This window comes from Acartia tonsa, chromosome 1 (assembly GCF_053477335.1).
Source record: "Acartia tonsa isolate MP-2025a chromosome 1, ASM5347733v1, whole genome shotgun sequence".
In the NCBI taxonomy this organism is placed as follows: domain Eukaryota; kingdom Metazoa; phylum Arthropoda; class Copepoda; order Calanoida; family Acartiidae; genus Acartia; species Acartia tonsa.
In genome coordinates, this window is record NC_137260.1 from 61,456,706 (window position 1) to 61,484,079 (window position 27,374).

The following is a 27,374-nucleotide window of genomic DNA, read 5'->3' on the forward strand; positions in this document are numbered from 1 at the left end:
GACATAAAAATATTTCAATACATTTTTTTCTATGTCCATAATTCATGCCTACATCTTTTAATAGATAAAAGTTGCATAAAATCGGTAGATTCATAAAGGGTATTTAAAGGATTAGGGTAATTTTTTAACCAAAAAGCATTCTTGTGCGAAAGAAAATACCTTAAATTTTCCTGATTTTTTTTAGTTATTGATTAAAACCTATAACATTATATTTTTGTATTAAATAGTCCTAGTCTGAGCATCTAGGGTCATTTATCCATCGGTTCAGTGGTTAGCGAAATCTTATTGGACAAATAAATAGACCTTATTACTTTATGTAATAGGATAAATAATAAACTTGAATAAAATAGGGCTTTTTTGATAAAAAGTATGATTTAAAATTAATAATAATAATATACTAATTAAAACCTATTTCATGGAAGTATTCTTTTCTAATCTTGATACTAAAATTGAAAGGACCCTAAAGATTGCATTCCAATTATAAGATTTTCTTTGACTACATAATAATAAACTAACCATTCAAATCTTCCCTATCTTGATTTTAAATTAAATTGAAGCTTTTAAGTTTATCATTCATTTATTTAACATTTCAATCAATGAAATAAAAGTTTATCTCTATTTTTATTACTGTTATTTCAGTAAAATCAACAGTGAAAATATTGTTGCTCCGCTAGTTGAGGACACACTTGCTATAGGTAATACTTTTGATACTTTGTGAAGGAGATATTATTTTAGTTTTAGCTGAGACATGTTGTCAAATAAATTGTCATAATTTGAGACATTTTTGTTGCGTCTACAATAATTCAAACTTTTTGTTTTTCTTTGCAATTAATTACCTTCAAAGAAAGCAAACTTTGGCGTCCTTCATAAGATCACAGAAATGCAGCAAGGGGGGAGGGGGGAGGGAGATATTTTCTGTGAAAAAATGAGTGGGGGGATTGAGGGGATGCATTGGGACAGTTGTAAAACGTCTGAAAACTTTGGATAAAACAATAATATGCATCTCAATTTTAAACAAAAACAGAAGTCATGAAATGCAAAGCTTTTTTCGCGGGGGGGAATACTTAATGCAAAGTATAAAAAGTACTTTCTTATCATTAGAAATATGAAAGGGGGGGGGGCGAAAGTGACACTTTTTGAAACCAAAACTAAAAGTCAAAGGAACTCCACTAAAAAAAGAGTTATAGGTCTGACATTTTGCATGGCAGTTGCTTTATAGGGGTACAATATGGAACTGTGAAGAAACGGCGTCGCAACCGCCGAAAACCGCCGAGAAAAGGAAAAAAATTTCGGCGGGAAACGGCGGTTGCGCCACCGTTTCTTCACAGTTCCATATTTTACCCCTATAAAGCAACTGTCATGCAAAATCTCAGACCTGTAACTCTTTTTTTAGTTGAGTTCCTTTGTTGACTTTTAGTTTTGGTTTCAAAAAGTGTCACTTTCGCCGCCCCCCCCCCCTTTAGATTGCTTATTTTTAAGTTTGTAAAACATGCTTGTTCCATGTAAAACGTGAATTTAAAAGTTTTTTTTTAGTAAATCTAAATTGAAGGTAATCCTTAAAATAAATCTAAGGTTATTTGATTCATGTGAAGGAAACGAAGTGCGGGTTTCATCATATTTTCATAGTAACTTTTCCCCTATTTCTAGCCACTGATGGGCAATCACCTAACCTAACCTAAAATAACATCAAAGGCTACTATGAAAATCCTCCACATGATCCGATCATTTTTAGGGGAAAAAACAAGGAAAAAAAAGACATTATCATTTACTGACGACAAGCGTGTCACTAAAATAGGCGGAAAATACTAATGTTAATAGATACAGATAACGAGTCTAAGTATTGTTAACAGGAAGGTAGAAATGTCAATTAAAATTTGAGACAAACTGTACAAAAAGCAAAAGATTTCCAGACGCCGCGCCAGGCTTCAATGAGAAAAAAAATTATATTTTCAAGTTTGAATATTTGTCATTCAAGGATATTTTTTCATGTGTAATTAACAATTTTCAAATATTATTACCCAATGTATCATATGATTTCAATGTAAAAGTAGTTGGACTTGTCATGTGCCCATACAGTAGTGCTTCTCATTGCCATCTAGGGTTAGGCCTTCGAGATAAACATTCTGGAATCAAACGATTGGTTGTCTGTAGCAAAAGTATTATTTTCACTTTATTTTTCTATTACACTTATTTAGTTTTATTACAAAATCTTAGATCCTAAAAATATTTTGTTAAAATATCAATATTAGTTTATCATATGATGAAATAGATTTCTTTCTCAAAAAATATATAGGTGTATATTAAAAAGAATTTTATCCTTGGGAGAGAGAAAGTAAACTCGGGACACGCCGCAAAAAAAGCAAGTGAAACAAAAAATTTCAGGAATGTGTAATTATATAGATAAACAACGTAGTAGTAGTAAGAAGTACCTTATGTTATTGGGGAGAAGAATGGAAAAGATTAATGAACTTAATGCGTTCTTGACTTAAGTAAAGCTTGCTTCAATTTAACAGAAGTGATTAGAACATTTAAAGATTTTAACATAGAAAGATGAAACAGTAAATAATATACCTAGGTATTTAAAATTCAAGCTAAAACATTGTAAATAAATATTACTAAAAAAAGATACATATTACCTAGGTTAATAACTTTTTTTACATCAATTTAAACTATTAATCAAAAACAATATGTTAGTAAAAAATGAGATGAATACTTAAGCATGCAAAACAAGAGAAAATAAATATGGACAGTAACTGCTAAAAAAAACTTTGCCATATTTATTTTCTTCTTGTTTTAGAAAGAATAACTCGTTAGGGGTGTTTAGGAGGAAATTTAAATAAAAGAAGAGTTAAAATAAAAGCTTAGCCTAAAAAAGGGTAAATAAAGCCTCTATGGTTAAGTATTTTCAATATTTTCATTGCAATATTAAGATGTACTTTTGCCAAAAAAAAATTTGTTTGTCTATCTACAAAAATACTTTCCAACAGAAGCAGCAACACACTTAAATATCTAATATTAGTTTTTGTTTTTATCGCACCTAAATACCCCGTCACGAAGCAGTGGAGCCGATTTTTGGATCACTTTTTTCATTTGGCGAATGGCTCGCTCTTTTTTCTTTTCAGCTCTATGAACTTGCCTATAAATAGCAGAGGTTTTTACAGTTAAAATTACAATAAGACTATATCATTAACTACCTATTGTACCTTATATAATAAAAAGATGATGAAATGAAATATTAGATGAAAGATACTTTATAGCATTACCTACCTAACAATGTGATTATGAATTAAATAAAAATCCGCAAGGTGCTTTAATATTGACATATGTAAATTGGAAATAAATTGGAGATTAAAAGTTAAGAGGTTGTGTGTTTCTTTAGTAATATTTTATCCTGAAACAACAGAGAGAGATATTTCGAGATTGGTAACTTACAGCTTTATATCGCATCATGAATAGGTATGCTTTATATGCTTAAAGACAAATATTAAATATGATGTTTGAAATTTTAGATTTTTTGCTTAAATTCGTGTACCTTTAAAAATGGCATAATTTTGGAATAGGAGGCAAAAAACAACTCCTGACTTTAATAATGCTAAATAGTAATTCTAAATTTAAACAACAAAAATGCTCTCACTCCATATTTTAGTTTAAGTATACCTAACAATTTAAACTCCAATTTGACTTCCAAATGAAGGTAATTATAAATGTAGTGCCTACCTTTGCTTCGTATCATTAGTGACCAAGATCTCTTGATCCTGATCTGTTTCCATTCCTTCCTCGGCGGCCATTTTAAATCACAATACACACTATAAAAACTTTCTGCAATTAAATATTTCTATTACCTAATGGTTAATATTACTAGGGTAAGTCACATTAAAATAATATTCTATACACATTTTTGTTTCTATAGGTACCTTTTGAATATCTGAAGAAATATTAGGTATAATAATAAGATCTGATCTGGTTCACAGTCAAATTTTGTTAGAATGGATTATTTTTTTAAAAAATTAACGGCCAAACGGATGTTGTACAGTTATAATTCAGTTATCTCGCAGCGCACAAAAATGCGCAAAAAAGACCTTTTTATGCGTGGTTTCGTCAGTCGTGCTTAAACTGAGCATCATTGGATCTTGACTATTACTTATAAGCCTCTTTGTGGCGCTTATAACATGCGGACATATCATGTAAGTTCAGCCGTTTGGCAGCTAACAGTCTTTAAAGTTCATAGTTTTTTTTATTGATTATTGATTACAAGACATTTTACCGTGAACTGCACCAGACCATTAAAATCTGTTATGCAAGTGTATGATATACCTGAACAGAAGAAAGTACAATACCATCGCTGAGTCCAAACCCGAGATTCTATGTTTGCCTTTATTATCATACCATAAACAAGAAGAATGGGGAGTTCTGACACTTTTGTGAAAAGTTTATTTTTGGGATGTAGTTTCCCTATTTTTTTAAAATTTGGATTGGGCCTCCTGGTTCAGGTGCTGCAGGCCTCCAGGTTGTCTTTATACACTATACAGGATAAAACAAAATATACATCTTTTTGAATTTTATTTACATATTTTAAGATAAAAGATATTTTGTTTTATAAGTTTACCTCTAACTTTTCACAAAAAAAAAAATTTCTTCTTCATTTTTTACCTGTCCAGAAACAACCTGGAGGCCTGCAGCATCTGAACCTTGAGTCCAAATCCAATTTTTTTTTAAATAGGGAAACTACATCGCAACAGTAAACTTTTTTCCCTAAATAGCCTATCCTCTCACTACTAAGATAAAGCCTATAAACACTTTTTATGCAAAAGTGTCAAAACTCACCTCCCCCCCTTTCCATTTAGTTGTGCTTTGCTGGTCATTGCTAACAGATCTTGGAAACAATGGTTCCAGTCTTTTCGACCTTTAGGTGATTCAAGTATAGTAATGGTTCCAGTCTTTTCGGCCTTTAGGTGGTCCAAGTATAAGAGAGCACCAGTCATTTTAAACCAAGGTTGTATTAAAGTAAGAAACAAGTCATTTCAAGCAGTCATAACAATGAACTTGAAAACAATGGTTCAAGTCTTCTCGACCCCAGAGATAATTTTAAAGCAAGGTTAGATTAAAAGAAAAAGGATCGAGTGAAGATTTGTTGGAATGTTATCTATTGGTTCAAGATTTATTTTAAAGGAACCCTTCACATAAACATTTTTACCTTAACCTTGGATGTCAATTTAAATAATCTTTGACAAATCACTAGGTAAGTAGGTATATAAAAAGTAATAAACAAAATAACTTTAATCCAAAAATTTTTTTTTAAAAAGGAAGATCTTTGTGATATTTAAGCTTTGTTGAGATAGCTGTCGATGAAGAAAAATAGATTTGTGAGGTTATTCTACGACATAAAATGTACATAAACCATAAAGCTCATTATTTGGAAGCCTTTAGTGTGCAATTTGAGACCTAACTTGCTATTTCGCCAATATCGGTCTTGATATCTGGGAAGGTTTAAATAAGTAGAACACAAGGTTTTTTCTATTCTTTTTCTAAATTCAATGACATCAAATTATCAATTACAAAAAACTATTTACCTTCTTATTAGAATGCAACACTCACAATGGCAAATTAATCATAATATCTAAAACTAACCGTTACTAAAACTCACAATCCAATCATATAAAATATGATCACACAAGCTAGTTTGAACAAGTTTGACCGATATATAAAAAATAAACAACAATTCTAAATTTTGCACAACACAGAAGCAAACAAACAAGAATTGTACACAAACATTCGAGATCTTTCTCATTTTTTCAAAGCTTTCTCTAACACACTGTTCTAAATTGTCGAACAAAATAATGCTACTAACATAATATTTTTCATCTCAATAACATAAATAGAAGAAAATAATCTGTTTGTAGTAAATGATCTCTAAAATAGCTGTGCGGCCATAGTGTGATTTTTTGGGATGTTTCATGTAGGACATAAGAATCATAGTTTTCTGCCTATTAGGCCCTGTGTGAGAGGGGCCAAACAAATAAATTACTATTATTTTTCAGGAACAAAAGATCCCTGAAACGACTAGGTATACAACACAATTATGTTATATTTTTATTTACTATAGAGGTTTCACACGTTATTCAAACGGCCAAGTCCTCAAAAACTCCTAGGAATTCATTTTATTTATTGCCTAAAAATTGTATTATTGAATATTTTTTTTTATACAAACGAACATATCCTCCTATAATAAAAAGCATCAAGGTTTTTTTTGTCTGAAGCTCAGAATCTAAGAAACTGCTAAACCGAATGAGATTTACTTTTCAGGGGAGGGTTATAAATGTATGTGGGTAGTTTTAGGCTATTTTTCTGACCTTTCCCGCCCTCGATCCTAGAGGCGAATCAACTAGTATTAATATATACGTATATACCTAGCAAGTGCAAATGAAAACCACGAATAAGAAAATTTTTAGATCTTATAAAATTTATTTTCCTTAACAAATAGGTTTAATCTGTGATTTACATACGTCACTGATCATTTAAATATGTTTTCTCTTTAAAATGCCTTGTCTTTTTAAAACACCTACACATAAATTTAAACAAAGTGGAACAGTTATTTTATTATTTTTTAAGAAAGTTAATAGTCTAATCATAACATCTGTTCTTATTTATCAAATAAAACCATAATATTTTCAAAATAATAATACTTGTTTTACTATAAATGATACGGTTTTTACAAATCTTGTGCAATTATCCGGTTTATTTTTCACAATTTTGGTGCAGTAGTAAGTTCGTCGTATGTAAAACTTGTCTGCTAATCAATCAATAAGGCTAAATGGTTACGCGGCATTCATTATTTGGGAGTAGTAAATGTCGTCGTCCGTGTAAGGAAACTTCCAGAATTATTTTATTGCATTAATGACTTGATATTCTAAAAATAATGTAACTTTCCATTGAAATGCAGTATTCCATACCACTTCTTTATTTTGGTTAATCAACCAAATAATTCAAATATTTTCTTTATCAATTACACAGTTTTGAACCTATTTTTCAAAGGTATATCAAAAATATACCCTGACACCTGTAAGCCATACAGCAGAGCTAAAGATACGAATAGGCCCCCAAATAACTTTTGTGGGGTATTTTAAAGTTTATTTTTTATCAAAGATTGAGAAAGTTTTTACAGATATTAAGTTTTTTTTTATTTTGAGGTAAAACTCTCAGCTTTCAGAGTGTTTTACTTAAATATTGTACTCTACTATAGAGTAAAATTAGTTCTTTTGATTTCATCTATAAAAAAAACTCTAAAAATTATTCTTTATGATTTATCAAATATTTCCTTTAATCAATGATCGTTTAAATTAAAGATAACCTACATTATTTACGTTTAAATGTTTATTCAAGAAATTGTGAAATAACAGTAATTTTTTACAAATTAGAGATAACAAAACAAACAATTAATAATAAGACAAATACAGTAGTAATTGACTTATAATCCATTATAAAAAGAAGAAATTACTAAATAAAAATCACATTCTATATACATAATACTCAATAAATTATTTCTTTTCTACCCAGTTTTAGAAATACAATCATTATATAAAATAAAGTCTTTAGCAAAGTACATCTTATTTTCTTTATATATTTGTGAGGAGACAGACAGATAGACAATGGACAATGTTCAGACATTTTCAGTAGCATGCATTGCATATATAGGTCTGCAAAATATTTATACAGGACATTTCAAAACTTCTCCAAACCATATTAAACAGAATTACGGACAAGTTTAGTCGGGAAATCTTCACAAAAAAAACTATTTCAGTTGTTTATGCCCCATAATGCAAATTTTTGTTTTCAGCGATACATAATGTCATCATGATTGGAATAACATAACTTCAATTATAATAATAACTAAAGAACATTAACCCCTCGAGAGCGAAGCATATCTAAAACATGCTTTGATACTCGAGTTTTTAATAAAACAATCTCCTTTAAATTAGAACCACATAATTCTATTAGATTAGCAAATCCAGTGTCGGTCACATTGTCTGTTCCAAACAGCTTCAAAATCTGTAGACATGGCAGGAGAACTAGCGTAGCTGGATCACAATGGTTGTTGGACTTCCTTGTCAACTTGATGTGTTTGCTTGTTGGCTGATAGATCTTGTGCTGATTAGAATCACCATCAATTACAGAAACTTTCACGGATGTAGCATCATGATCTTTCTTTAGACCATCACCAGTTATGTTGGTCATGGAGAGATCTAGCTTTCTGAGCCTGTTGCCACATGAATGGAGAATAGATAGCAATCCTAAATGATAAAATAAGAATAAATTCACATCATAGTTAATTTATGAAACAAATAGCTTTCCGCGAGTATTAAAAAGAAAAATAATACGACTAAAATCAGTTTTGTCCCCGAGGGACCGAAGGTCCGAGATAACAAAACTAGTAGGTAATAATCTTATTATTTTTATTTTAATATTCGTGGAAATCGTCTGTAGTACGATGCTTTAATTGATTTTTCAGTCTGGCTGAGAAGAGAACCAGTTCTAATCCAGCGGATATTAATCGGTTTCGAAGCCATAATGAAAAAGAACCATAAGAACTTATTTCTACAAATATTATTGTTTGTAAAGTGGAATTTTGGTGAAAAATAATTAAATCCACCTGCTATGTATTTCATTCATTTTTCAAATATAAAATACCTCGATCAGTAAGATAATTACACTGGCTCAAATACAATTCTGAAAGCCCAGGAAGCAAAATAGCTTCATTTCCAAAGCTTAAAACGTTGGTCCCATTCAAATTGAAATAGCACAGACTTTTACCACACCTCTTCAGCAGATCTAATAAGAGAAAAATGCTTTGTTTTAAAATTATATTATATTATAAAAAATGACGTCATACTGGCCTACCAATGGTCAATTAAATGAATACTGGCTTGCCATTGGTAATTTAGTATGTGTATTGGCCTATCTTTGTCCATTAATTTTTTTATGCATTATAAAAAGCTTCAAGAAAAATAAGTCAATTTAACCACTAAAAATAATTTAAAAAGAACAGTTGAATATTTTTAAGTTGAATGCTGACCAAATTTACATAATTAAAACAAAGCAGATATTTACCTGCTACTCCATGTTCTGTAAGTTTACTACATCCATTTAACCAAACTTTTTCAAGACTTTTGAAGTTGACACTTTTTTCAAAATCAAACACAGATACACTTGTAAAACTAATGTTTAAATGTTTCAGGGTGGCACAAGTTAAGGATAGGATCACAGCAATGTAAAAAGAGGAAATATTTTTACATCCAGACACTTCTAGATTTGTTAATCCTTGGAGTTTTGATTCACACATTACTACATTTTTCAGTGATATGTTGGTTTTATTTAATACTAAATTTTTTAGGTTATTGCCACAACTTTTTAATACTTTACTCAACCCAAAATCTGATAGAGAACATTCTGTTAATATTAATGATTCTATTTGATGAAGTTTGTGAATAATGGTGCTGCATCTAAATGTTACATTTGTATATGATATGTCTAACATCATAATAGTATTAGCAATTTGGTTTAATAACAAGCATAATGATTGGGAATTTAGCTTATAGCATCCACTAAGACTTAAGATCCTTAGGCTTGTAATAGTTTCAGGTATTAATGCTCCAGTAATGTGAGTATAATCTAAGTAAAGGTTTCTTAGTTGACCACTTGTGCAGCTGAGAATATTGCACATTCCAACATCTTTCAGGTTTCTGTAAAATTTGAAGTCGAATTTTAAAAGAAAAAAAATTTGGTTTACAAATTACAGTCTTTTTAAAAGCAAAGATTTTCTATAATTAAGGTCAGTCTGTCCGGCCGTAACGGCTAGCTCTTTTCGTTAATTTAGGCAGGTTAGAATTGCCCTATCGATTTCAAATTTTGCATGTTGATTCCTGTAGTAGTTAGATAGGATTTAAAAAGCATAGCAACTCTATAATCGTTACCAGAATGTCCGTACGTCCATTTTAAACATGTTGATTTATAACTTTTTTAACAGCAAATTTTATGTTATACAACTTTTTGATTGATCTGCTTTTTGGCATACTGATTCCTATAACAATAAAGTACAATATCAAAAGCGGACCACCTCTATAATCATTAATCAAGTCCTAAAAATGTAAGTATGACCTTAACTCCTGTGTTTAAGCAGCTTTTCAACAAATTTACTTAAAATTTTGTTACGACATTTATACATTTATATTCTGATTATTCAGTTTTGACACTCTACAAGCGTTAATATTCGTTTGTCCAACCGATTCGGAGCTCGCTTTTATGGATGTTGTCTTCCTTGTTCTTTTATTACTTTAGTAAAATTAAATAATAAATATGCATATTTAAGAAATCTCCTATAAAGCAGCTATCCTACCCTAAGTGTATACCCGTCAACAACCTTACCTAAAAACATTGAAATTTCATATTTAATGCAGTCAACAGTTTCTATGTAATTAATAGGCTCCACACTTCCATTAAACATTTATTACTTTTTAATATCTAAAAGATTGTAAAATTTTTGGTAATTTTATAAAAAAAAATATATAAAAAGACTTTTAATGTTGAAAAATAAGACTTCATGCCTGCAGTGAGAAAGCTTTAAGGTTTCCAGGTTATGTAGCGACAAATCACATTCAAATTCACAGGTAATATTAGTTCTGGACAAATCCAGGTATTTTAATAGAACCATCCTGTTCAGTTGCATTAAACCAAAATCTGTAAACATTGGACAATTCGCTATTTTCAGAGTTTCCAAAATGTTAAAGTTATATTCTGTATGTGCCATATCTTGACTGTTTGGTAAAAACATAAAATCAAGTGAGCTTTGATAATCTTTGATTTGAATCTCTTGCATTGGGCTTATCACAGAAAATATGATTGCATGAATATCATCTGGACAAAGATTTGTTCCAACAAATGAAAGCTTTGTTAATCTTTGACAGTTCACAATAGAGTGGAAAAATTCTTCTTTCAGAGGACTCATGATAGTTATATCTTCTTCTTGTAGTTTTTGTATTCCTAAACTTGTAATATATGTTCTACAAAGACTAAGAAGAGATGAGAGGGATGCTAGTGAAGTTGATTCAGCTACTCCAAGCTTTAAATCTTCCAGTTCTAGGGGAAGTAATGTACTAAGTTAATTATAGTTTACTGTATTTTGGGAATAAAATGTAATACCAGAAAATATGAAATAAAATAATAAGGATAATTCTATAATATAAAAAAAAATATTTATATTACATTTTTAATACAAATTGAACTGTTGACCCATTTTGTTTCTTGGTACTCATTTTTCAAGAAGAAAACAACTTTAAATAGCTCAACTATATTTTTTATATTTTTTCATAATTTTCTAATATTGACTGCTTTGTGTAATGACTAAAACCTTATTAGATATCATGCGACAAGTGCACAAATGAGCATTCAATATAAACATGGTATTATATAGTAGAGTAGCATTGCTTAAAAAAATTAGGCAGATTATTAAGCAGCTGTCAATTCTCTAGAAAATTAAGTAGATGTTTATAGACAGAGTAAAGATAGTACACACTCCTGGGTGGTTATTTATCAGGTACTGAACACCATCATCCAGATAACCAGAGCAGAGGGACAATCCATCCACTTCAAAATCTAAATTATAAGGTTTGAGTTACAACAAAAATAATTGAAGAATTGATTGAACCAGCGTTTTTTTTTATTAAGAGTGCACCTTGACTTTAACAAAGTAATTGATCTAAAAAAAATAACCCAGTTAAAATTATGCGCTTATAGATTTGGAGCCTATACACGGTGTTTAAAAAAAACTGCGTTTTCCGGTTTTGGGAAACAACCAGAAGGAGTATGAAAAAAATAATTATATGTCCATATTCTCTATAAAAATATGCATTGAACTTATAAAAAGTGGTTTTTAATATCTCTTAAAACAATGCCACTTTTTAGAGCCCAAAGAATTTAAAAAGTGTGTGTGTGTTACTGTATTCGCGTAGAATTTTATGGTATAAAGTTGAATTAAAATCTTCTCTTTACTTGAAAACAACATATTAGCATGCACAACAAAATATTCTAATAAATACATTTAAAATTTAATTTAAAATAAATGTTATGAAAACAAAAATCAATTATCTTATTGCTTGAATTTTGATTCTTACTATTAAAAATGTTGTTGTCCGTACCTCATCCCTCCCTCTATAATCTCTTAATATCTTAATTTTGATTGACAGGTCATAACAGATTAACTCAAAAAACTTAGTTAATCTAAGAAGACGCATTTTTAGCAACAATTTAAACCAACATAACTTGCTTATTTATTAAGATATTGAAATGAAATAAAAAGTAACTTGTTTTATTTATTAATATGCACAGTATTAAAGAAGATCTTTTATGAAAAATGACTTTGCCATAGAAAAATAGAAAAAACTAAATTCTGAATAATCTAAAAAGCTCTTTGCATGAGGCCATAAAAAGAAAATATGTAAAAAATCTCAAATGGGGACATTGATTTAACCTTTTACTACTTTAATATTGTACGTTCAAACCAAAATGTTACACAATAAATAAGTTAATTAAATCTAATAGTTATCACAGTTTTAGCATGAGGCATTTTTACCCTACATGTACTTATCAGTACAGCCACATTTTTAGAGATATCAAAAAACACCTTAAGTAAATGTAATGCACATTTGTACAGAGAATATGGACATATAATTATTTTTTTCATACTCCTTCTGGTTGTTTCCCAAAACCGGAAAACGCAGTTTTTTTTTAAACACCGTGTATACTTTTACATTTACTATAAACTTAATAGTATTAATATTCATCTTGTTCAATGTTCATTAAGATATCTGAAACAAGTGACGTGTCAGTTAATGGGTAGCTTTAAGGTTTTTCGGGGAAGTTACCAAAAGTTTTCCTTTAAGGTTTTTTTTAGGGGTATTTCTACCTTGGCTCTAAGAATTAAATTAACCTTTAGGCTAATGGTGTAGACATTTTCAGATTTTCAATATATATATTTACCAATAATCTCTTCGACTTCAGTGGAAAACTGCTTTAGTCTAAAACTCTGTTCATAAATAAATTGATATCTTTTCATTTTACTAAAGTAAATAATTTCAAAGAAAAATAGGGCACAGCAGCTTCGCGTCAGCCGCCTATAAGCTTCAGGGAAATCAACCTTTTAAAATTTAAAACACCAGTTGGAAGGCTAAACCTGACCCAAATAAGGAAATTTCATTTTTTCAAAAAAAATCAAAGCACCAAAAAAAACTATGTACATACTCTTTTGTTAGGTGATGTCTGTCCGTATGAGTCTCTTAAACTTTTTCTCGCAAAAAAACTACAATTTGAACACTATTTAGGTATTTGTTGTTTATACTTATAAAAAATTTTTGCTCTGCTTATAGCTGCTGGACTCTTTTTAGACATGGAAAGATTTATAAGTGATTTAATAGTTATATCTCGCAACGTATTATAAACAGCTTTCCGCGGATATAGAATGATTGTACATTTTTATATTTGTAAAAAGCTGGATATAATACAATGCTGGACATAGTTTTTTCGTATGGATGAGAACCGGTTCCTATCCACTGGATTCGAATGAATACGAGAAAGATATTTTCCTGAATATTGTGAATCCTCCAAGATTTGAATGCATAATTGTCAAGAAGAGAAATCCAATAATGCATAGTTCTACTCACCAGGCGAAGACTCATTTTGCTTCTCAAATCCAAATTCTAAAAATTACACAAGTGATTATTTTATTTAAGCTTTTTTTATGAAATTCATTATTTTGCTTTTTTATATGAAATAACTATCCTAACAAGCATGACAACAACTATAAAAGCAAAGCTCTGAAACGGTAAGACAGACGAGCATTAACACTTGTACACTGTACAGTGTCCGAACTGAATAATCAGAATTATAAATCATAATTTCGAAACAAATTTTTATGTAGGTATATTTGTTGAAAAACTACTTAAGTACAGGATAATTTTTATGGACATACTTACATTTTTAAGACTTAATTATAGAGATGTTTCGATTATAATTTTGCAAATTGTTGTCTTATGAATCAGTATTCCAAAAAGGAGACCAATCGGAAAATTAATTTTATCGCATAAAATTTGTGGTTAAAAAGTTAAAGATGGACGTACGGACTTTCTGGTAACGATTGTAGGGTTGATTCACTTTCTAAATCGTACCTAAATTATATAGGAATAATCATGGAAAGTTTGAAATCGATAGGACAATTGAATTCTAACATGCCTAAATCAACGAAATAAGCTATCCGTTACGTACGAACGTATGGACCGACCCTAATTATAGAAAAGCTTCGCTTTGAAAATTATAGAGTAATAAGGATTTTTTTGTTTGTAGGTTGATATTGATTAGGTGTATTTTAGAAAATCTTTGGGATATTTCATTTTTATTTGATTTAAGTCTTGGAATTGATCAGGGCTATTTTTAAAAGCGAAGCTTTTCTATAATTAGGGTCGGTCCGTCCGTCGGTCCGTCCGTCCGTCCGTCCGTACGTCCGTCCGTCCGTACGTCCGTCCGTCCGTCCGTCCGTCCGAGATAGATAGCTTTTATTCGTTAATTTAGGCATGTTAGAATTGTCCTATCGATTTCAAACTTTGCATGATGATTCCTGTAGTAGTTGGGTACGATTTAGAAAGCGTAGCAACTCTATGATCATTACCAGAATGTCTGTACGTCCATTTTAAACATGTTGATTTTTCTACTTTTTTAACAACAAATTTTCAAGTGTTCTTATTATCCGTTTGATCTGATTTTTGGTATATTGATTCCTGGGACAACAAAGAACAATATTATAAGCGAAGCAACTCTATAATTAAGTTCTAAAATGTAAGTTTGTCCATAAACATTATCCTGCTTCAAGCAGTTTTTTGACATATTTACTTACAATTTTGCTTCGACTCTTATACTTTTAAATTCTGATTTTTTAGTTCAGATACTATACAAGTGTTAATGTCCGTTTGTCCTACCGTTTCAGTGCTTCGCTTTTATGGATGTTGTCATCCTTGTTTCTGTAAAACTAACAATTACAAAAAATTGCACATTAAGTTCAGGACAATTTTTTAACTTAAAATATTTTTTTTGAGAATTGTTCACAGTTTTTTTCATAGTACACAAATAAAGTTGAAATATCTTAAAAATAAACTAAATATTTTTTTTCCTGAAGGATTAAACCTGATGGGATTAGAACCCAAAACTTTTAAAAAGAACTATCAAGTACAAACAATACACATATATTTCAAAAAAAACGTCATTGAAATGACAACAAAAAGCCTTCAATGAAAATATTTGCGAATGCACAACTAGGCAAAACATTGCTTGCACATTTAATTATCCGCAAAAATTGTATTTTCCTAAAAGTTGCACAAAAATGTGGTGCAAATTGAAAGTGATTTTCAAACTTAAAGTAAATTGCCAAGGCAACTTATTAAATTGCTTTGCCCTTCAAAAGTAAGCAGAGCAATTATAAAAGTTTAGCAGATTTTAGTGTGTAATTATTGTTCAATATCATGTAATAATTAGGCAATTAAAAAAATGCGTATATCTGCAAAAAAAAACTTCCATAAAGTGTGTCAAATGAATTAATAATTAGGTAAAGTATGAAAATTTACAAATCGAAATTAAAAGTATCAAGTACCAGGGATCAAAAGGGAAAGGCAATGGCCGATAAATTGATGTACATTCCCAATATTATATAATACAAAATTACCTCTTATGTAGCGTAAAATTATTGGTTGAACCGTTTGAACACTCAACTTAATAAACCAACCAATTAAAATAAGCTGAAGTCCCTAAAGTTGTTATGTCAACGAATAAGAAAACGTTATTATAAAACTTTGGGGATTAGTGTAATAATAAAAAGCCCATTGTCCCCTTTCTTTCTCTGATCAAAGACCCAGATGAACCGAGTGTACGACTCGACCAAAGACGGTTGTTGCCGAGACCCAGAAAAAAAAACAGCCTAAAACCAGACACGACACACTATAGATTAGAGTTGCTGCGCTTTTACCTGAATTATGATCTGTAATGGAATCCAGGGTAGCTCGTCCAAGCGAATTTCATTTCTTAACCGCATTTTTTTTTATCTATTTTCATCAAGAACATATTATAAAGATTCTTTTCAATAAAACAAAGAAATAACTCATCAATAACAAGTTATTAACAAACAGGAAAACAAGTTATTGAAAGAGCCTTTTTATTTGAAGCAAATCTTACCAGACGTACGGTTATAACTCTAGTTATAGAAAATCTTCGCCACTATTAGATCTTATTTTATTTTTAAAGCAGGGATCTAAGAAATAAGACAATGAACGATAGGTTTACATACATCCCTAATGATGATTGAACAAATTACCCCTGCTGTATATACATTTTTTAGTGTAGAACAATCAATTACAGAAACAAACAATCAATATTCAACAAGGATGACAACATCCATAAAAGCGAAGCTCTGAAACGGTATGACAGACGAACATTAACTCTTGATGAGTGTCATAACTGAGTATACAAAATTTGAATATTCTTGACAAAATTATACGTAAATTTGTTACAAAAATTCTGTATCACATAAAAAATTGTTGTTATAAAAGTAAAAAAATCAACATGTTTAAAATGGACGTACGGACAATCTGGTAACGATTATAGAGTTGCTACGCTTTCTAACTCGTACCTAACTCCTATAGGAATCATCATCAAAAGTTTAAAATCGATAGAACAATTCTAACCCGCCTAAATTATCGAAAAAAGCTATCCGTTACAGACAGACTGACCGACCCTAATTATAGAAAAGCTTCACTTTTAATAAAAATACACAAATTTATAATGTCAAAGAATAAGATGACATGGTTAAAAAACTTTGGGTACAAAGTTACAGTCCAATATCCTTCCTGGAAAAAGAGATCAAAGAAAGCAGAAATTAGAAAATACTAGTTAATTTTAAAGTACTCATGACGACACATAAAATTGCAGATACTTTATCGACAGGGAAAATGCAGTTAGGTTTGTTTGTACGGTTGGGTCCACGAATAATAATGTTTTATTGTTTAAAAATAGATTTCTTGTACTATTCTATCACTTTCTGCAGTAGGATAGACGATTCTTGCATGTTTGAAAAGTTAAATGGGCTATGTCGAAAACGAAGAAAGTCCCTCAAAACATCAGCATGTTACGTCATAAAAACTAGGGATTATCCATCTCTTTTTTAGGGGTTTTCTTACCCACACCTCCCAATCCCCCATTTTTATGACGTCATTGAGGTACTTTCTTCGTTGTTGTTGTCTTCGGCTATGTCACGTGTTATCATCTATTCAGACCCCAAATCTAAAAACTTTGCTTTGAAAAAGAACAATATATTTAAGAAAACACAGCAATTAGTTTGTGGATCTAACTACTGTTGCTGCCCTATATTTGGCAGTTATTTTTAAATGCATTAAATCATTCATGTTTAGTTCATCACTTTGTCAGATCAATTAATTTTCCAGCTACTGCATTACTTTAATTAATACTGTAGAGTAAATAAAATCATGTATCAACACGTGAATCTTGAAAGAGCGTAGTTTTTCTATTTTTAGGGTAGGTCTGTACAATACATCCATAACGATTAAGTGCTAATTTAGATGTGTTAGAATTTGCCTATTGTTTTAAAACTACGCACGATGAATCAAATAACATCTATTTACAATTAAGAAAACGGAGGAATACCATTCCGACTATTCTAAGCCTTCTATACACAATTTTTTTATGAAATAATTTTTCTATTCCCTTCGGCAATTATTTCATATAGATTCCCATGGCGATTAAGTACAATGATCTAAGCGAAACTTCTCTAATTTCCATCTCAAAATGTAAGTATGTCCATATTAAGCCTCCTGCATTTGTAATTTTAAAAATACAGTGTTTTTTTATGAGAACTTTTTTGAAAGCAATTTTACCCCATTTATAGTTATCAGAATTTAATGATCGATGGCTTATTTTCTTCGTTTTTTAATGCAATTAATAGAACAACAAAAAAATATTTCAGTTTTTATTTAAAAAGTACAGTAAATCTAAAATTCAAAACTTATGTGTCAACATCTAAAAATAGTTTTAGCGCATTTTTCTTACGCCTAAATCTTCTACCCTTTGCAAGAAAAAAATTGGATTTTCTGTAATCGACTTTGGGGGGCCAGTACTCCCTCCCTGGTTGAGATCATATGACCTTCAAACTTTGATATGTTCTAATACATGTCCCTAATAGTATCTGTATACATTTTTAGCTCTATATCTCAACTTTGAAGTGTTTAGCAGCCATTCTTGCAAAAGGTTGAATATTTGAGCATAAGAAAAATGCGCTAAAACCATTTTTAGACGTTGACACCTAAGTTTTGAATTCTAGATTTTACTCTACTTTTTAAATAAAAACTGAAATATTTTTTTGGTGTTCAATTAATTGCATTAAAAAACAAAGAAAATAAGCCATTGATCATTAAATTCGGATAACTATAAGTGGGGTAAAATTGCTTTCAAAAAAGTTGTCATAAAAAAACACACTGTATTATATTTAAAAATCATACTTCAAAATGTTGAATTTTTAAATCTTCGCTTTTAAGGAAGTAGTCATCTTTTAAACTCATTAACTAGTTTAAAGCAAGTATTAAAAAATGCGAGTTTGCTGTAGTTCTATTACAACGAGAACATTATCAACTCTGCAAGCAAAGAATCTGCAAAAATTTCATAGGTACATAGTAAGTACAAATTACTGTCATAAATACTTAATTTACACTTAAATGCTTATAGTTCTCATAAGCACCAAAATTTTCATGGGTCATCTAAAAGCGTCATAAGAAATAGTTTAAGCAGAATAAAACAAAAAACTAATCCCCAATCTCTATCCTCATGGAAATTATACTTTCCGGCAAATATTAACTTGTATTTATTAAATGAATGACGCACAGCAAACTTTATTTTTAACCAACAACGTTTGACATATATTTTACTTAATAACTAACATTAATTTTTTACCTAAACATTGAAAATGAAATAGAAAAATGCAAATGGCAAGCAGTTTTATTATTTTGAATACAAATATGTACAAAAAGTTTGACTTTACTATAAATAATAGATTAACTGGTTGGCTAGAGGCTGAACAGAATACTGAGGGCTAGGGGGGGGGGGGACCTACACCCTCTCTCTACAACCTCATCACTCCCCGCAAATACAAAGTATAAACTAGAGCAGAAAATGTTTAGCTTATTTTAAATAAATATAAACAATATACAATTTTATCTTCGGCTAACCTGATGGGAATGATTATAAATAAAATAATACTTTTATGGGGGCTTAGGTTAACATTTTCTGATATAATTCTATTTTGTCTCTGGCGGCGTTGATGCATTTACAGGGATTTTTAAAATCAAATAATTACAAAACAATATAATGAGATTATATTTGCTGCTTTCAAATTTTACAATTTTACCTACTATGTTTAAATATGGCTGAAAAAAATGTCTTTTTAATGAAATTATTAGCATTTACTATGTCAAAACCAATTTAAAAGTGTATTCTTAGATCATTAAAAGATCATTTAATCTAGTTTTTATAAAGCCAAGAATCAACTTTTTTTTATGACGTTTATTTTGATATAATAATAGTAAGTTAAACAACATAATTTTTATGAAAGGGAAATAAAATATATTTACCACAGAAAAAACGTGAAAAGAATGCATGCAACAGCAATATTAATTGAGACTAGAAACTTTACAACAATATTAGACAAAGAACGTGTCCTAACATTTGTGATCTTTTTAAAAACAGCTAGTCGGTATTTTTAGTAGGCAGTTGATTGAAAATGATCCATAGAATTTAGATATGCAATCTATTTTTTTTGTAGACCTCTTTTTTGAAGTAATTCGAGTTTTTAAAACAATAAGTTGGTTTTAACTTTGGCAGCTCGTCACGAATGGGTTAAACAAAAATCACAAAAGTTATGACACGTTCTTTTCAATTAAATTTTTTTTATGCTAAACCGAAAAATTTATTCATAAGGGGCAAAATATCAATAGGAACAGAAACAAAATATAAAATTTACCTATTTATGACAACAACAAAGTTACACCCTGTTAATAGAATCAACATTTCATAAAAACTAATTTACATAAAAACTCAGAAGTACTTAATAACAAAACAACTGTACCTAGTATCTTTTAAATGGTATAAAAAAATGGACTTTTTAAGTTTTACTAGCAATTTGAACTCTAAATAATCCTACTGGAGTAAAAAAATAAATATAAAAGTAACAAATAAGCAAAAAATAGAAGCTTAGTAATGAAAATGAATCAATATACTTGGTATAATAAATAGGGTTGGGCCGTATATCCGGCCATTTTCAATATCCGGCCGGATATCGGTTATTGAAACTATTCGGAATCCGGATGTATGGCTGATTTCTAATGCCGGATATCAGGTAATTTGCCAGATATCAGGCGTTGGAGATATCTGCCCGGATAGCAAATATGCGGCATTAGAAATCAGCCGGATATCCGGTATCCGGCCCAACCCTAATAATAAATAAGAAAGATAAAGCTCGCTACAAGAACATTCTCTAGAAATTATATTATGTGTAAATTAATGAAATCATGTCTTGGAAGAAACAAGAACGAGTTTGAGCATGGAACTATAATACTTTCTCTGTAAGTTTTACGTTATTCATGGGGGGGGGGGACATTCAATTTAAGTTTATAAAAACCTTTGTTATGAAAGGAAATTCTCACGAAGTGTGTAAAAACTGATTTTGTGGTTAAAGGAACATACATAGTTACCTACCATTTGTTTTTTGCTTTGAAATTTTATTTCATACAGAAGTCTGATCACACAAGTGGTTTTGACACTATCAGTGAGAATTCTCCAATCCATCTAATAAAAAATTTAGGCTATGGGTAATATTTTATCTTTTCAAAAAGTTTTAAAAATTATATTTTAATTTGGCTAAAAAGAACTTAAATCGAATTGTCCCTTTAATTGATTGGCTGAAGTAAGAAAAATAAAACCTCACTTAGGCTGTCAAAACTTATTTGGGCAAAACCTTGTCGCGCCACAAGTCCTGATGGAGGACACATAAAGAGATTCTTAAGTTATGTTTTTTAATTAATCAGAAATATTTTACAACTGTATTACAATTTTATAACATTTTAGTGTTTTTTTAATGAATATTTTTTTAAAACAAAAATGGCACATTTTTAAACTGTGCCGATAAATAGCACACTCACAGCGTTTTCTTAATAGTATCCTATTTTTAAAACGAGACAGAAATTGAAGTTTTAGGCCGCTGTTGATTAAATTTTGGCGGGAGAAACAGACTCGTACCTTAATATTTTAGATTCGCTTATTAAAATGGAACTAGTAATCTTAAAGGGGTTGTTTCACGAAATGCATTTAAACTTAATTTAGTGAACCGCATAATTTTTCCTGGTTAATTGGTCAAACTACATTTATATGACATATATTTGAAAGAATTTCAATTTTCTACCACGTAGTTTTTAAAATATCATGACTTGAAAATCGTCTTTTAAATTGCATATATCACAAAAAGACGATTTTCAAGTCTTGATATTTTCAAAACTACGTGGTAGAAAATTTAAATTCTTTCAAATATATGCCATATAAATATAGTTTAACCCATTAACTAGCAAAAAATATGCGGTTCACTAAATTAAGTTCAAATGCATTTCGTGAAACTACCCCTTTGGACGATAATTATGATAATATAGCTGTCAAAAATCATTATTAAGGTTATCTGTAGGAAAGCAATAAACATACACTATAATATATAATAACAATTTTAATAATGTCATATTTATCATACATTAACTAGCAACTATATGAGTGATATACAACTTTCATCAACTCTTGGAATCATTTAAAATTTTTATTATTAAGTAGACTTGTAGTTTTACTAATTTTGCAACAATGGTTAAAATTGATGTAAAATTTAAATAAAATATATTTTTTTTGTGCGGGTTTAACAAATGAAATGGATAAATAAAATTATTTTAATTGGCATTTTACATGGCAATATTTTATTTACATCATTTTACCATTATCACTTTTGCATTTTATTTCATGGAAGGTGGAAAGAGAAAATAATACTTTATATTAAGTAGATTTTTTTCTGTAATTTTATTGATGAAAGAACTTCTTTCGGCGTTGAATTGGTGTAAACAGAAGGTATTTAGCTTGTAACACATTAAACCTAACTTTAGTTCAACTTTAACCAATAAAATACAAATTTTAGGACCATAACAGTATTTTAGTCACCATTTTTTTTTCAACTAGTCCACTGTCTATTATAGAAGGAGTATTTTATGTAACAGAGTTTGTTTATGGTTCATCTCATACAATCAACAAACAAATTGAACTGGTAACTTTATAGTGACCAGCAGAGTTGGTTTATTTATCACTAATCCTGATTTTACATTGCTGAAGGATTAATCTTTGATCATTATAATAGGGGTATAGGTTTAAATTTATGGTTTTCAGCTATGCAATGTTTTTATTCGTAGATTTTTTAAGTGCCCAGCATTTAAAAAAATCCTCTAAATCAGTGATAAGTTTGTTTGTTTCAGATGCGCACAAGATTATAATAATATTACTAAAGGGGAAACTAGAGGCATGGATTTTAATAATTCTAAGTAGTGGAATTCAGGATAGAATGGCAACACTTCTTCGATTACTCGTCATTCTGAAATACAATATCAAATTAAAATAGATTAAAAAGATTTTTACAAAAAATCCGGGAAGACATGAAATAACATCTAGCGACTACAACTACAGAGGAAGTCGTCTATCCATTTCAATAAAATAAAACATTCACTGATGATTCATAATAAAGGATAGCGAGATCTTATGCTTCAAACAGACAGAAATATATATATTGTTACTTTAAAAGTACTTTTTAGGAAATAAAAAAGGATACAGATTATTTCAATTGGCCTATCCCTGTTTCAACTGGCACCAAAAAATATTTCAACAAATACTTTAAATATACTGTTACCTGTCTAAAGAATTTGATCGTTTGACACCGTTGCCGACAATATCATTTGAAATTCTATCCTCACAGAACCGAGACATCGCCTCTAGCTTCTGGGCTCTTTCCTATATTTCAAGAATTAAATTAAATCATTTTATTTTGCTTGTACTGTAGAACCAAACACAAATAACAAGAACGGTACAAAATCAGTGGATAGATAAGAAATATAACCATATCAGAAACATCGACAGAAATAAAGCTGTTTTATTCTATTTGACTAATGAATATAAAATAAAATATTATGACAGGGGAAAAATTTCCTTTATTTATTATAGACATCATTGATTGGACAGTTTGTTCATCCAGTTGGAGGGAAGAGGATAGAATAAAGAGGATGGTTCGTTATTTTAGCCAGCTACAAGTCTCACTTTATTAGAGTATATAATAATCTGGTGTAAGATCTAACTTCTAAAAAAATCCACCATTTGACCTAACTGTAATTTTCTATTTTTACAAGGACAATAAAACTTACTGAAATTACTTACATTTGTAAAATAATTCTAAATAAGTTAATTACAAAAGCTTAATATCCATGACTAATACTCAATTAAAATTGGGAGGTCTACTTACACGTTTTTTCATCCATTCATGCTTCAACACCCCCAAGAAGAAAAAAAACACCTGTGTACACCAATAAGAAAACAAGGTACTAACCTTAGATAACGGTTCAGAGGGGTAGGCCAGGTCATTAGCCTCTGCCAGAGTTCTCAGGTCAAAGAAATATTTGGCATACACACTACTTGGAACATTTATGTTGAACTGGAGCAACTCCAGAAATTGACGTTCTAACTCATTCCTGAAAAATACAGTTTTGTGATTGGATACATAAATTGATAGTTTAAATATGTGAAGATAAAAATCAATTTTTTCTGTTTTAGAAGACAATATAAAAACAAGGACAATCAACTATGTCATTAAGTACACAGCAAAAAGTAGCTTATACACATTATTTTCCACTACACGGTGGTTCGGTTTCTAAAAATCAAAAGACATAATTCTTATGGTTCAAAACCGGTTTTGTCCGGTAGAAAAGAAGGAATAATACTTACATATCTTCAACAGTAAGATCTTTAAGTATCTGACAGTAATCCACGTTCCAAACGGCCTGATCATCCCAGACCTTGCTGGCCAGCAGTATAGCACCAAGGGTTATTCTCTTCCAACTACCAGGACTAATGTCTATTTCACCATATGTCAACAACCTAAAACAATCAAGATTAGTTACATTGGTATGCTAATCTATGAAATAAATTAAAAAGGGATATTTCTAAGAAGGGCATTTATATTTTTATAATTCTTTTAGATAAGTTTAGTATAGATTATTAAGGACAAAGATATCTAAACTACCATCCACTTTTTAATTACGAAATGCAATATATGCGTTAGGTTAAATGGCAGAAATACCACGTAGCATTTTTACTTCATGATTAAAAATAATAAACAAACAAAAATTCCAAAGGGGACTATCAACGAACAAGAGCAAGTGATTCTAAGCACCTTCCAGCATTGATCCATAGTATTTTTTTAGTAAATATACTAGCCTACTAGGTTTATGTTTAATATTCGCTTTATCGACTAAAAAAATAGGTTTCACCATGGTTTTATAAAAAAAAACTTTGAAATGCTAAACATTGTTTGGTGCAATATCATCAAATGTTTTGATGAGTTCAAACTGTTGTTTAAAAGCTTTGACACAAAAGTATATTATTTTGATTAAAATGTATATTTAGAAAAAGGGTTGGTAACTTGTAATATTGTAAACAGTTTAATTAATGTATTTTTGCAAAATACAGCATTTGATACTTTTCTTTCGTGTTATTTTATTTTGTCCTTTGACATTGCTTTAAAAAATAATTTACATTTCAAAGTTTTTCATATAAAACCATGGTAAATCCTAAATTTTTAATCGATAAACCAGATATCAAACATCAACCTTGTATATTCACTAAACAAATACTTTGGATCAATGCTGGACGGTGCTTAGAATCACTTGCTCTTGTTCGTGGATAGTCCCCTTTTAAATGGAAGCTGTTAGTAAAGTATCTAAAACGGTCAATACTCAATCCATTAAGTAAACTAAACTTAAATTTATTGATATAATTTCACTACTATCAAAGAAAAATAAGGGGGGGGGGAGAAGTTCTGACACATTTGCGTAAAGAGAGACCACCTGGAGGCCTGGAGCTCCGGAACCTGGAGGCCTATCCAAAAAATCTTAAATCTGGGGGAAATTCATCATATAAGAATGATTTTATCCCTAATAACCTATCTTATTAGTCCAAAGATAAAGCCTATACTCACTGTTTACGCAAATGTGTCAGAACTCCCCCCCCCCCCCCTTGATATTTACCTTTCAAGATAAACAAGAGTGATGATGGCACACTCAGCGGTCAGCTGGGCAGCATTAAACAAAGTGCGGATAAACTTGTATATTTGTCGGTGGTCTGGATTGTATTTATTGTAATCATCTGATACTCCTTCTCTCTATATTATACAAATGGTTATAATATCTAATGTAATCTCCATAAAAAAAAACTCATTTAAAGAAGGAAAAATCTTCTATAGCTCATTTCAAAATATAAATTGGGGGCCATAACTAACAAGGGATAAAATCAGATATTTTTCGAAATTTCGAATGATCTCAATTGTCATTGTGCTATGTATGTACGTATCTAAATCCCGGAAAAAAAAAAATTTTTAAGTTCGATGAGTAGGTAGGTATTTACTTCGATTAGTTGGAGACGCATGAATCAAATATTATAATTTACAGGGGTGTATATTTTCCCACCCAGTCATTTTCTTTCCCCCACCTCTCTCTAGTTGTTTCCCCAATGTATATTATTGTGTAAAGATACAGAATATTTCTTTATTCTTACAGGGGAAGGGGAGGTGTGGAGTTAACGAAAATCTACACCCTTATGGGAATACAACAAATAGCAAAATAAAAATTTCTTACCGTTAACGGATGATTTTTCTCATCAAAAATATCCAGTATAGTTTCAGATTTTCTATTCTTAATGTGATAATAAATAGCCAGGGACACGCACTTGATCGTGTTCTTTAGGTTGGGCTGCGACACTGTGCTGTCGTCAATGTAGATGGTGGAGCAGGAGGAGGCCTTCTTCAAGGTCATGAAGTCCCCGAGTGACTGGGAGTTGGCTATATGCATCTGGGACCGTTTTCGTGACATTCCATTCCTATAAGTAAATAAATATGTTTAGGTTTATTAAGTGGATCAATAATACCTTCTTTTATAACAAAATAGTTACCAATTTATTTTAAACTAGCGGCTATGCCTCTAGGCCTCTAGGGACACGTAAAATTCTTTTAAAAATCTATGTGAAGATCTATCTACCAAAAATATCCGCAGGGCCATGTATTTTATTTTTAATTTTGGTTATTTTCTGTGGAGGATGGTGGTACCCTCCCCCAAAATAGCTATAAACCTTTCCATGACCTATGAAAAGCTACCCTGTTAAGTAAACCTAACATATCTTCTCTTAGCATTTGTGTCAATATGGAAACACTAAAAAGGCTTACTTGATACTCTGTTTTGACTTTTCCATGAACATAGTTTCTGTGGTTGGATGGAGGCTAGGATCTTCCTCCCAATCATCTGGTTCACGCTCGGAGATATGCTGCAGGTTACCTACACTTTCCTCTTTACCATTCACCAACTAGAACAAATTGAAAATAGAACATAGGAATCTGAGGGGTTAAGACAATGACCGATAGATTAATCTACTTCCCCAATGATGATGTACAAATTACACATTTTGTAGTTTAAAATTAGTGGTTGAAACGTTAGAACACCCAACTTTAGTCCCCAATGTTGTTAAGACAATGAATAAGAAAACATTATTAAAAATCTTTTGGGACTAGTGAAGTCCCCTCTCCCTCTGTCTGGCAGCACTATGTTATTTATTTAAGTATCTGTGGAAAACTGCTAGTAAAACTAAGCAAGAAACATATTGAGAAAATAAGATAGAAGAGTAACTAACCTGTCTAGGTTCATATCTTTCGTTAAGCTTCTCCTTTTCCCGTTTAGATTTGTCCTTCTTTGTGACTGTACGAGGGGAGCTGTACGCACAACAGCTCTGGTTGGCTCCCATCTTGTACTACACAAAGATAGGTAGATAGATAGAGGTGTGAAAGAACTTCAATAACCTTCTAGGAACGCTTTACACAGCAGACATTTTTATTGTAACTCAAAAATTCATTTTCATGACACTAATTTGAATATGTCCCTCTTCCATTTTTATAA

At 30.4% G+C, this 27,374-nt stretch overlaps 2 protein-coding genes across 4 annotated transcripts; both read right to left on the reverse strand.

The window, feature by feature from the left end:
• Positions 1-7,762: 7,762 nt before the first annotated feature.
• On the reverse strand, positions 7,763-8,820 carry LOC145314883 (uncharacterized). The gene is made up of 2 exons (XM_080154993.1): positions 8,686-8,820; positions 7,763-8,288 (listed from the first exon to the last, which is right to left on the reverse strand). The coding sequence occupies exon 2, from the start codon at positions 8,230-8,232 to the stop codon at positions 7,888-7,890; it is 345 nt and encodes a 114-aa protein (XP_080011119.1). The 5' UTR covers positions 8,233-8,288; positions 8,686-8,820; the 3' UTR covers positions 7,763-7,887.
• Positions 8,821-21,729: 12,909 nt separating this feature from the next.
• Positions 21,730-27,366, reverse strand: CycY (cyclin Y). Of its 3 annotated transcripts, none has more exons than XR_013881605.1 (9): positions 27,112-27,366; positions 26,651-26,787; positions 26,067-26,307; positions 25,461-25,594; positions 24,160-24,312; positions 23,765-23,906; positions 23,075-23,175; positions 22,128-22,762; positions 21,730-21,976 (listed from the first exon to the last, which is right to left on the reverse strand). XR_013881605.1 is itself a non-coding variant. In XM_080168783.1 (8 exons), exons 1-8 carry the CDS (start codon positions 27,220-27,222, stop codon positions 22,723-22,725), a joined length of 1,059 nt encoding a protein of 352 aa, XP_080024909.1. In that variant the 5' UTR covers positions 27,223-27,366; the 3' UTR covers positions 22,028-22,722. The 3 variants fall into 3 exon arrangements, 1 of the variants encoding a protein (XP_080024909.1); XR_013881604.1 differs by having other exon boundaries at positions 22,119-22,762; XM_080168783.1 differs by lacking the exon at positions 21,730-21,976 and having other exon boundaries at positions 22,028-22,762.
• Positions 27,367-27,374: the final 8 nt, after the last annotated feature.

Bases quoted from the DNA above. Each gene is read 5' to 3' on its own strand.
- LOC145314883 (XM_080154993.1), bottom strand. From the start codon at position 8,232: ATGACCAACATAACTGGTGATGGTCTAAAGAAAGATCATGATGCTACA.
- CycY (XM_080168783.1), bottom strand. From the start codon at position 27,222: ATGGGAGCCAACCAGAGCTGTTGTGCGTACAGCTCCCCTCGTACAGTC. The intron at 25,595-26,066 runs GTAAGAAATTTT...TGTATAATATAG, and splicing joins AGAAAAATCATCCGTTAACG to AGAGAAGGAGTATCAGATGA. The intron at 24,313-25,460 runs GTAAATATCAAG...TGATTGTTTTAG, and splicing joins ACTCTTGTTTATCTTGAAAG to GTTGTTGACATATGGTGAAA.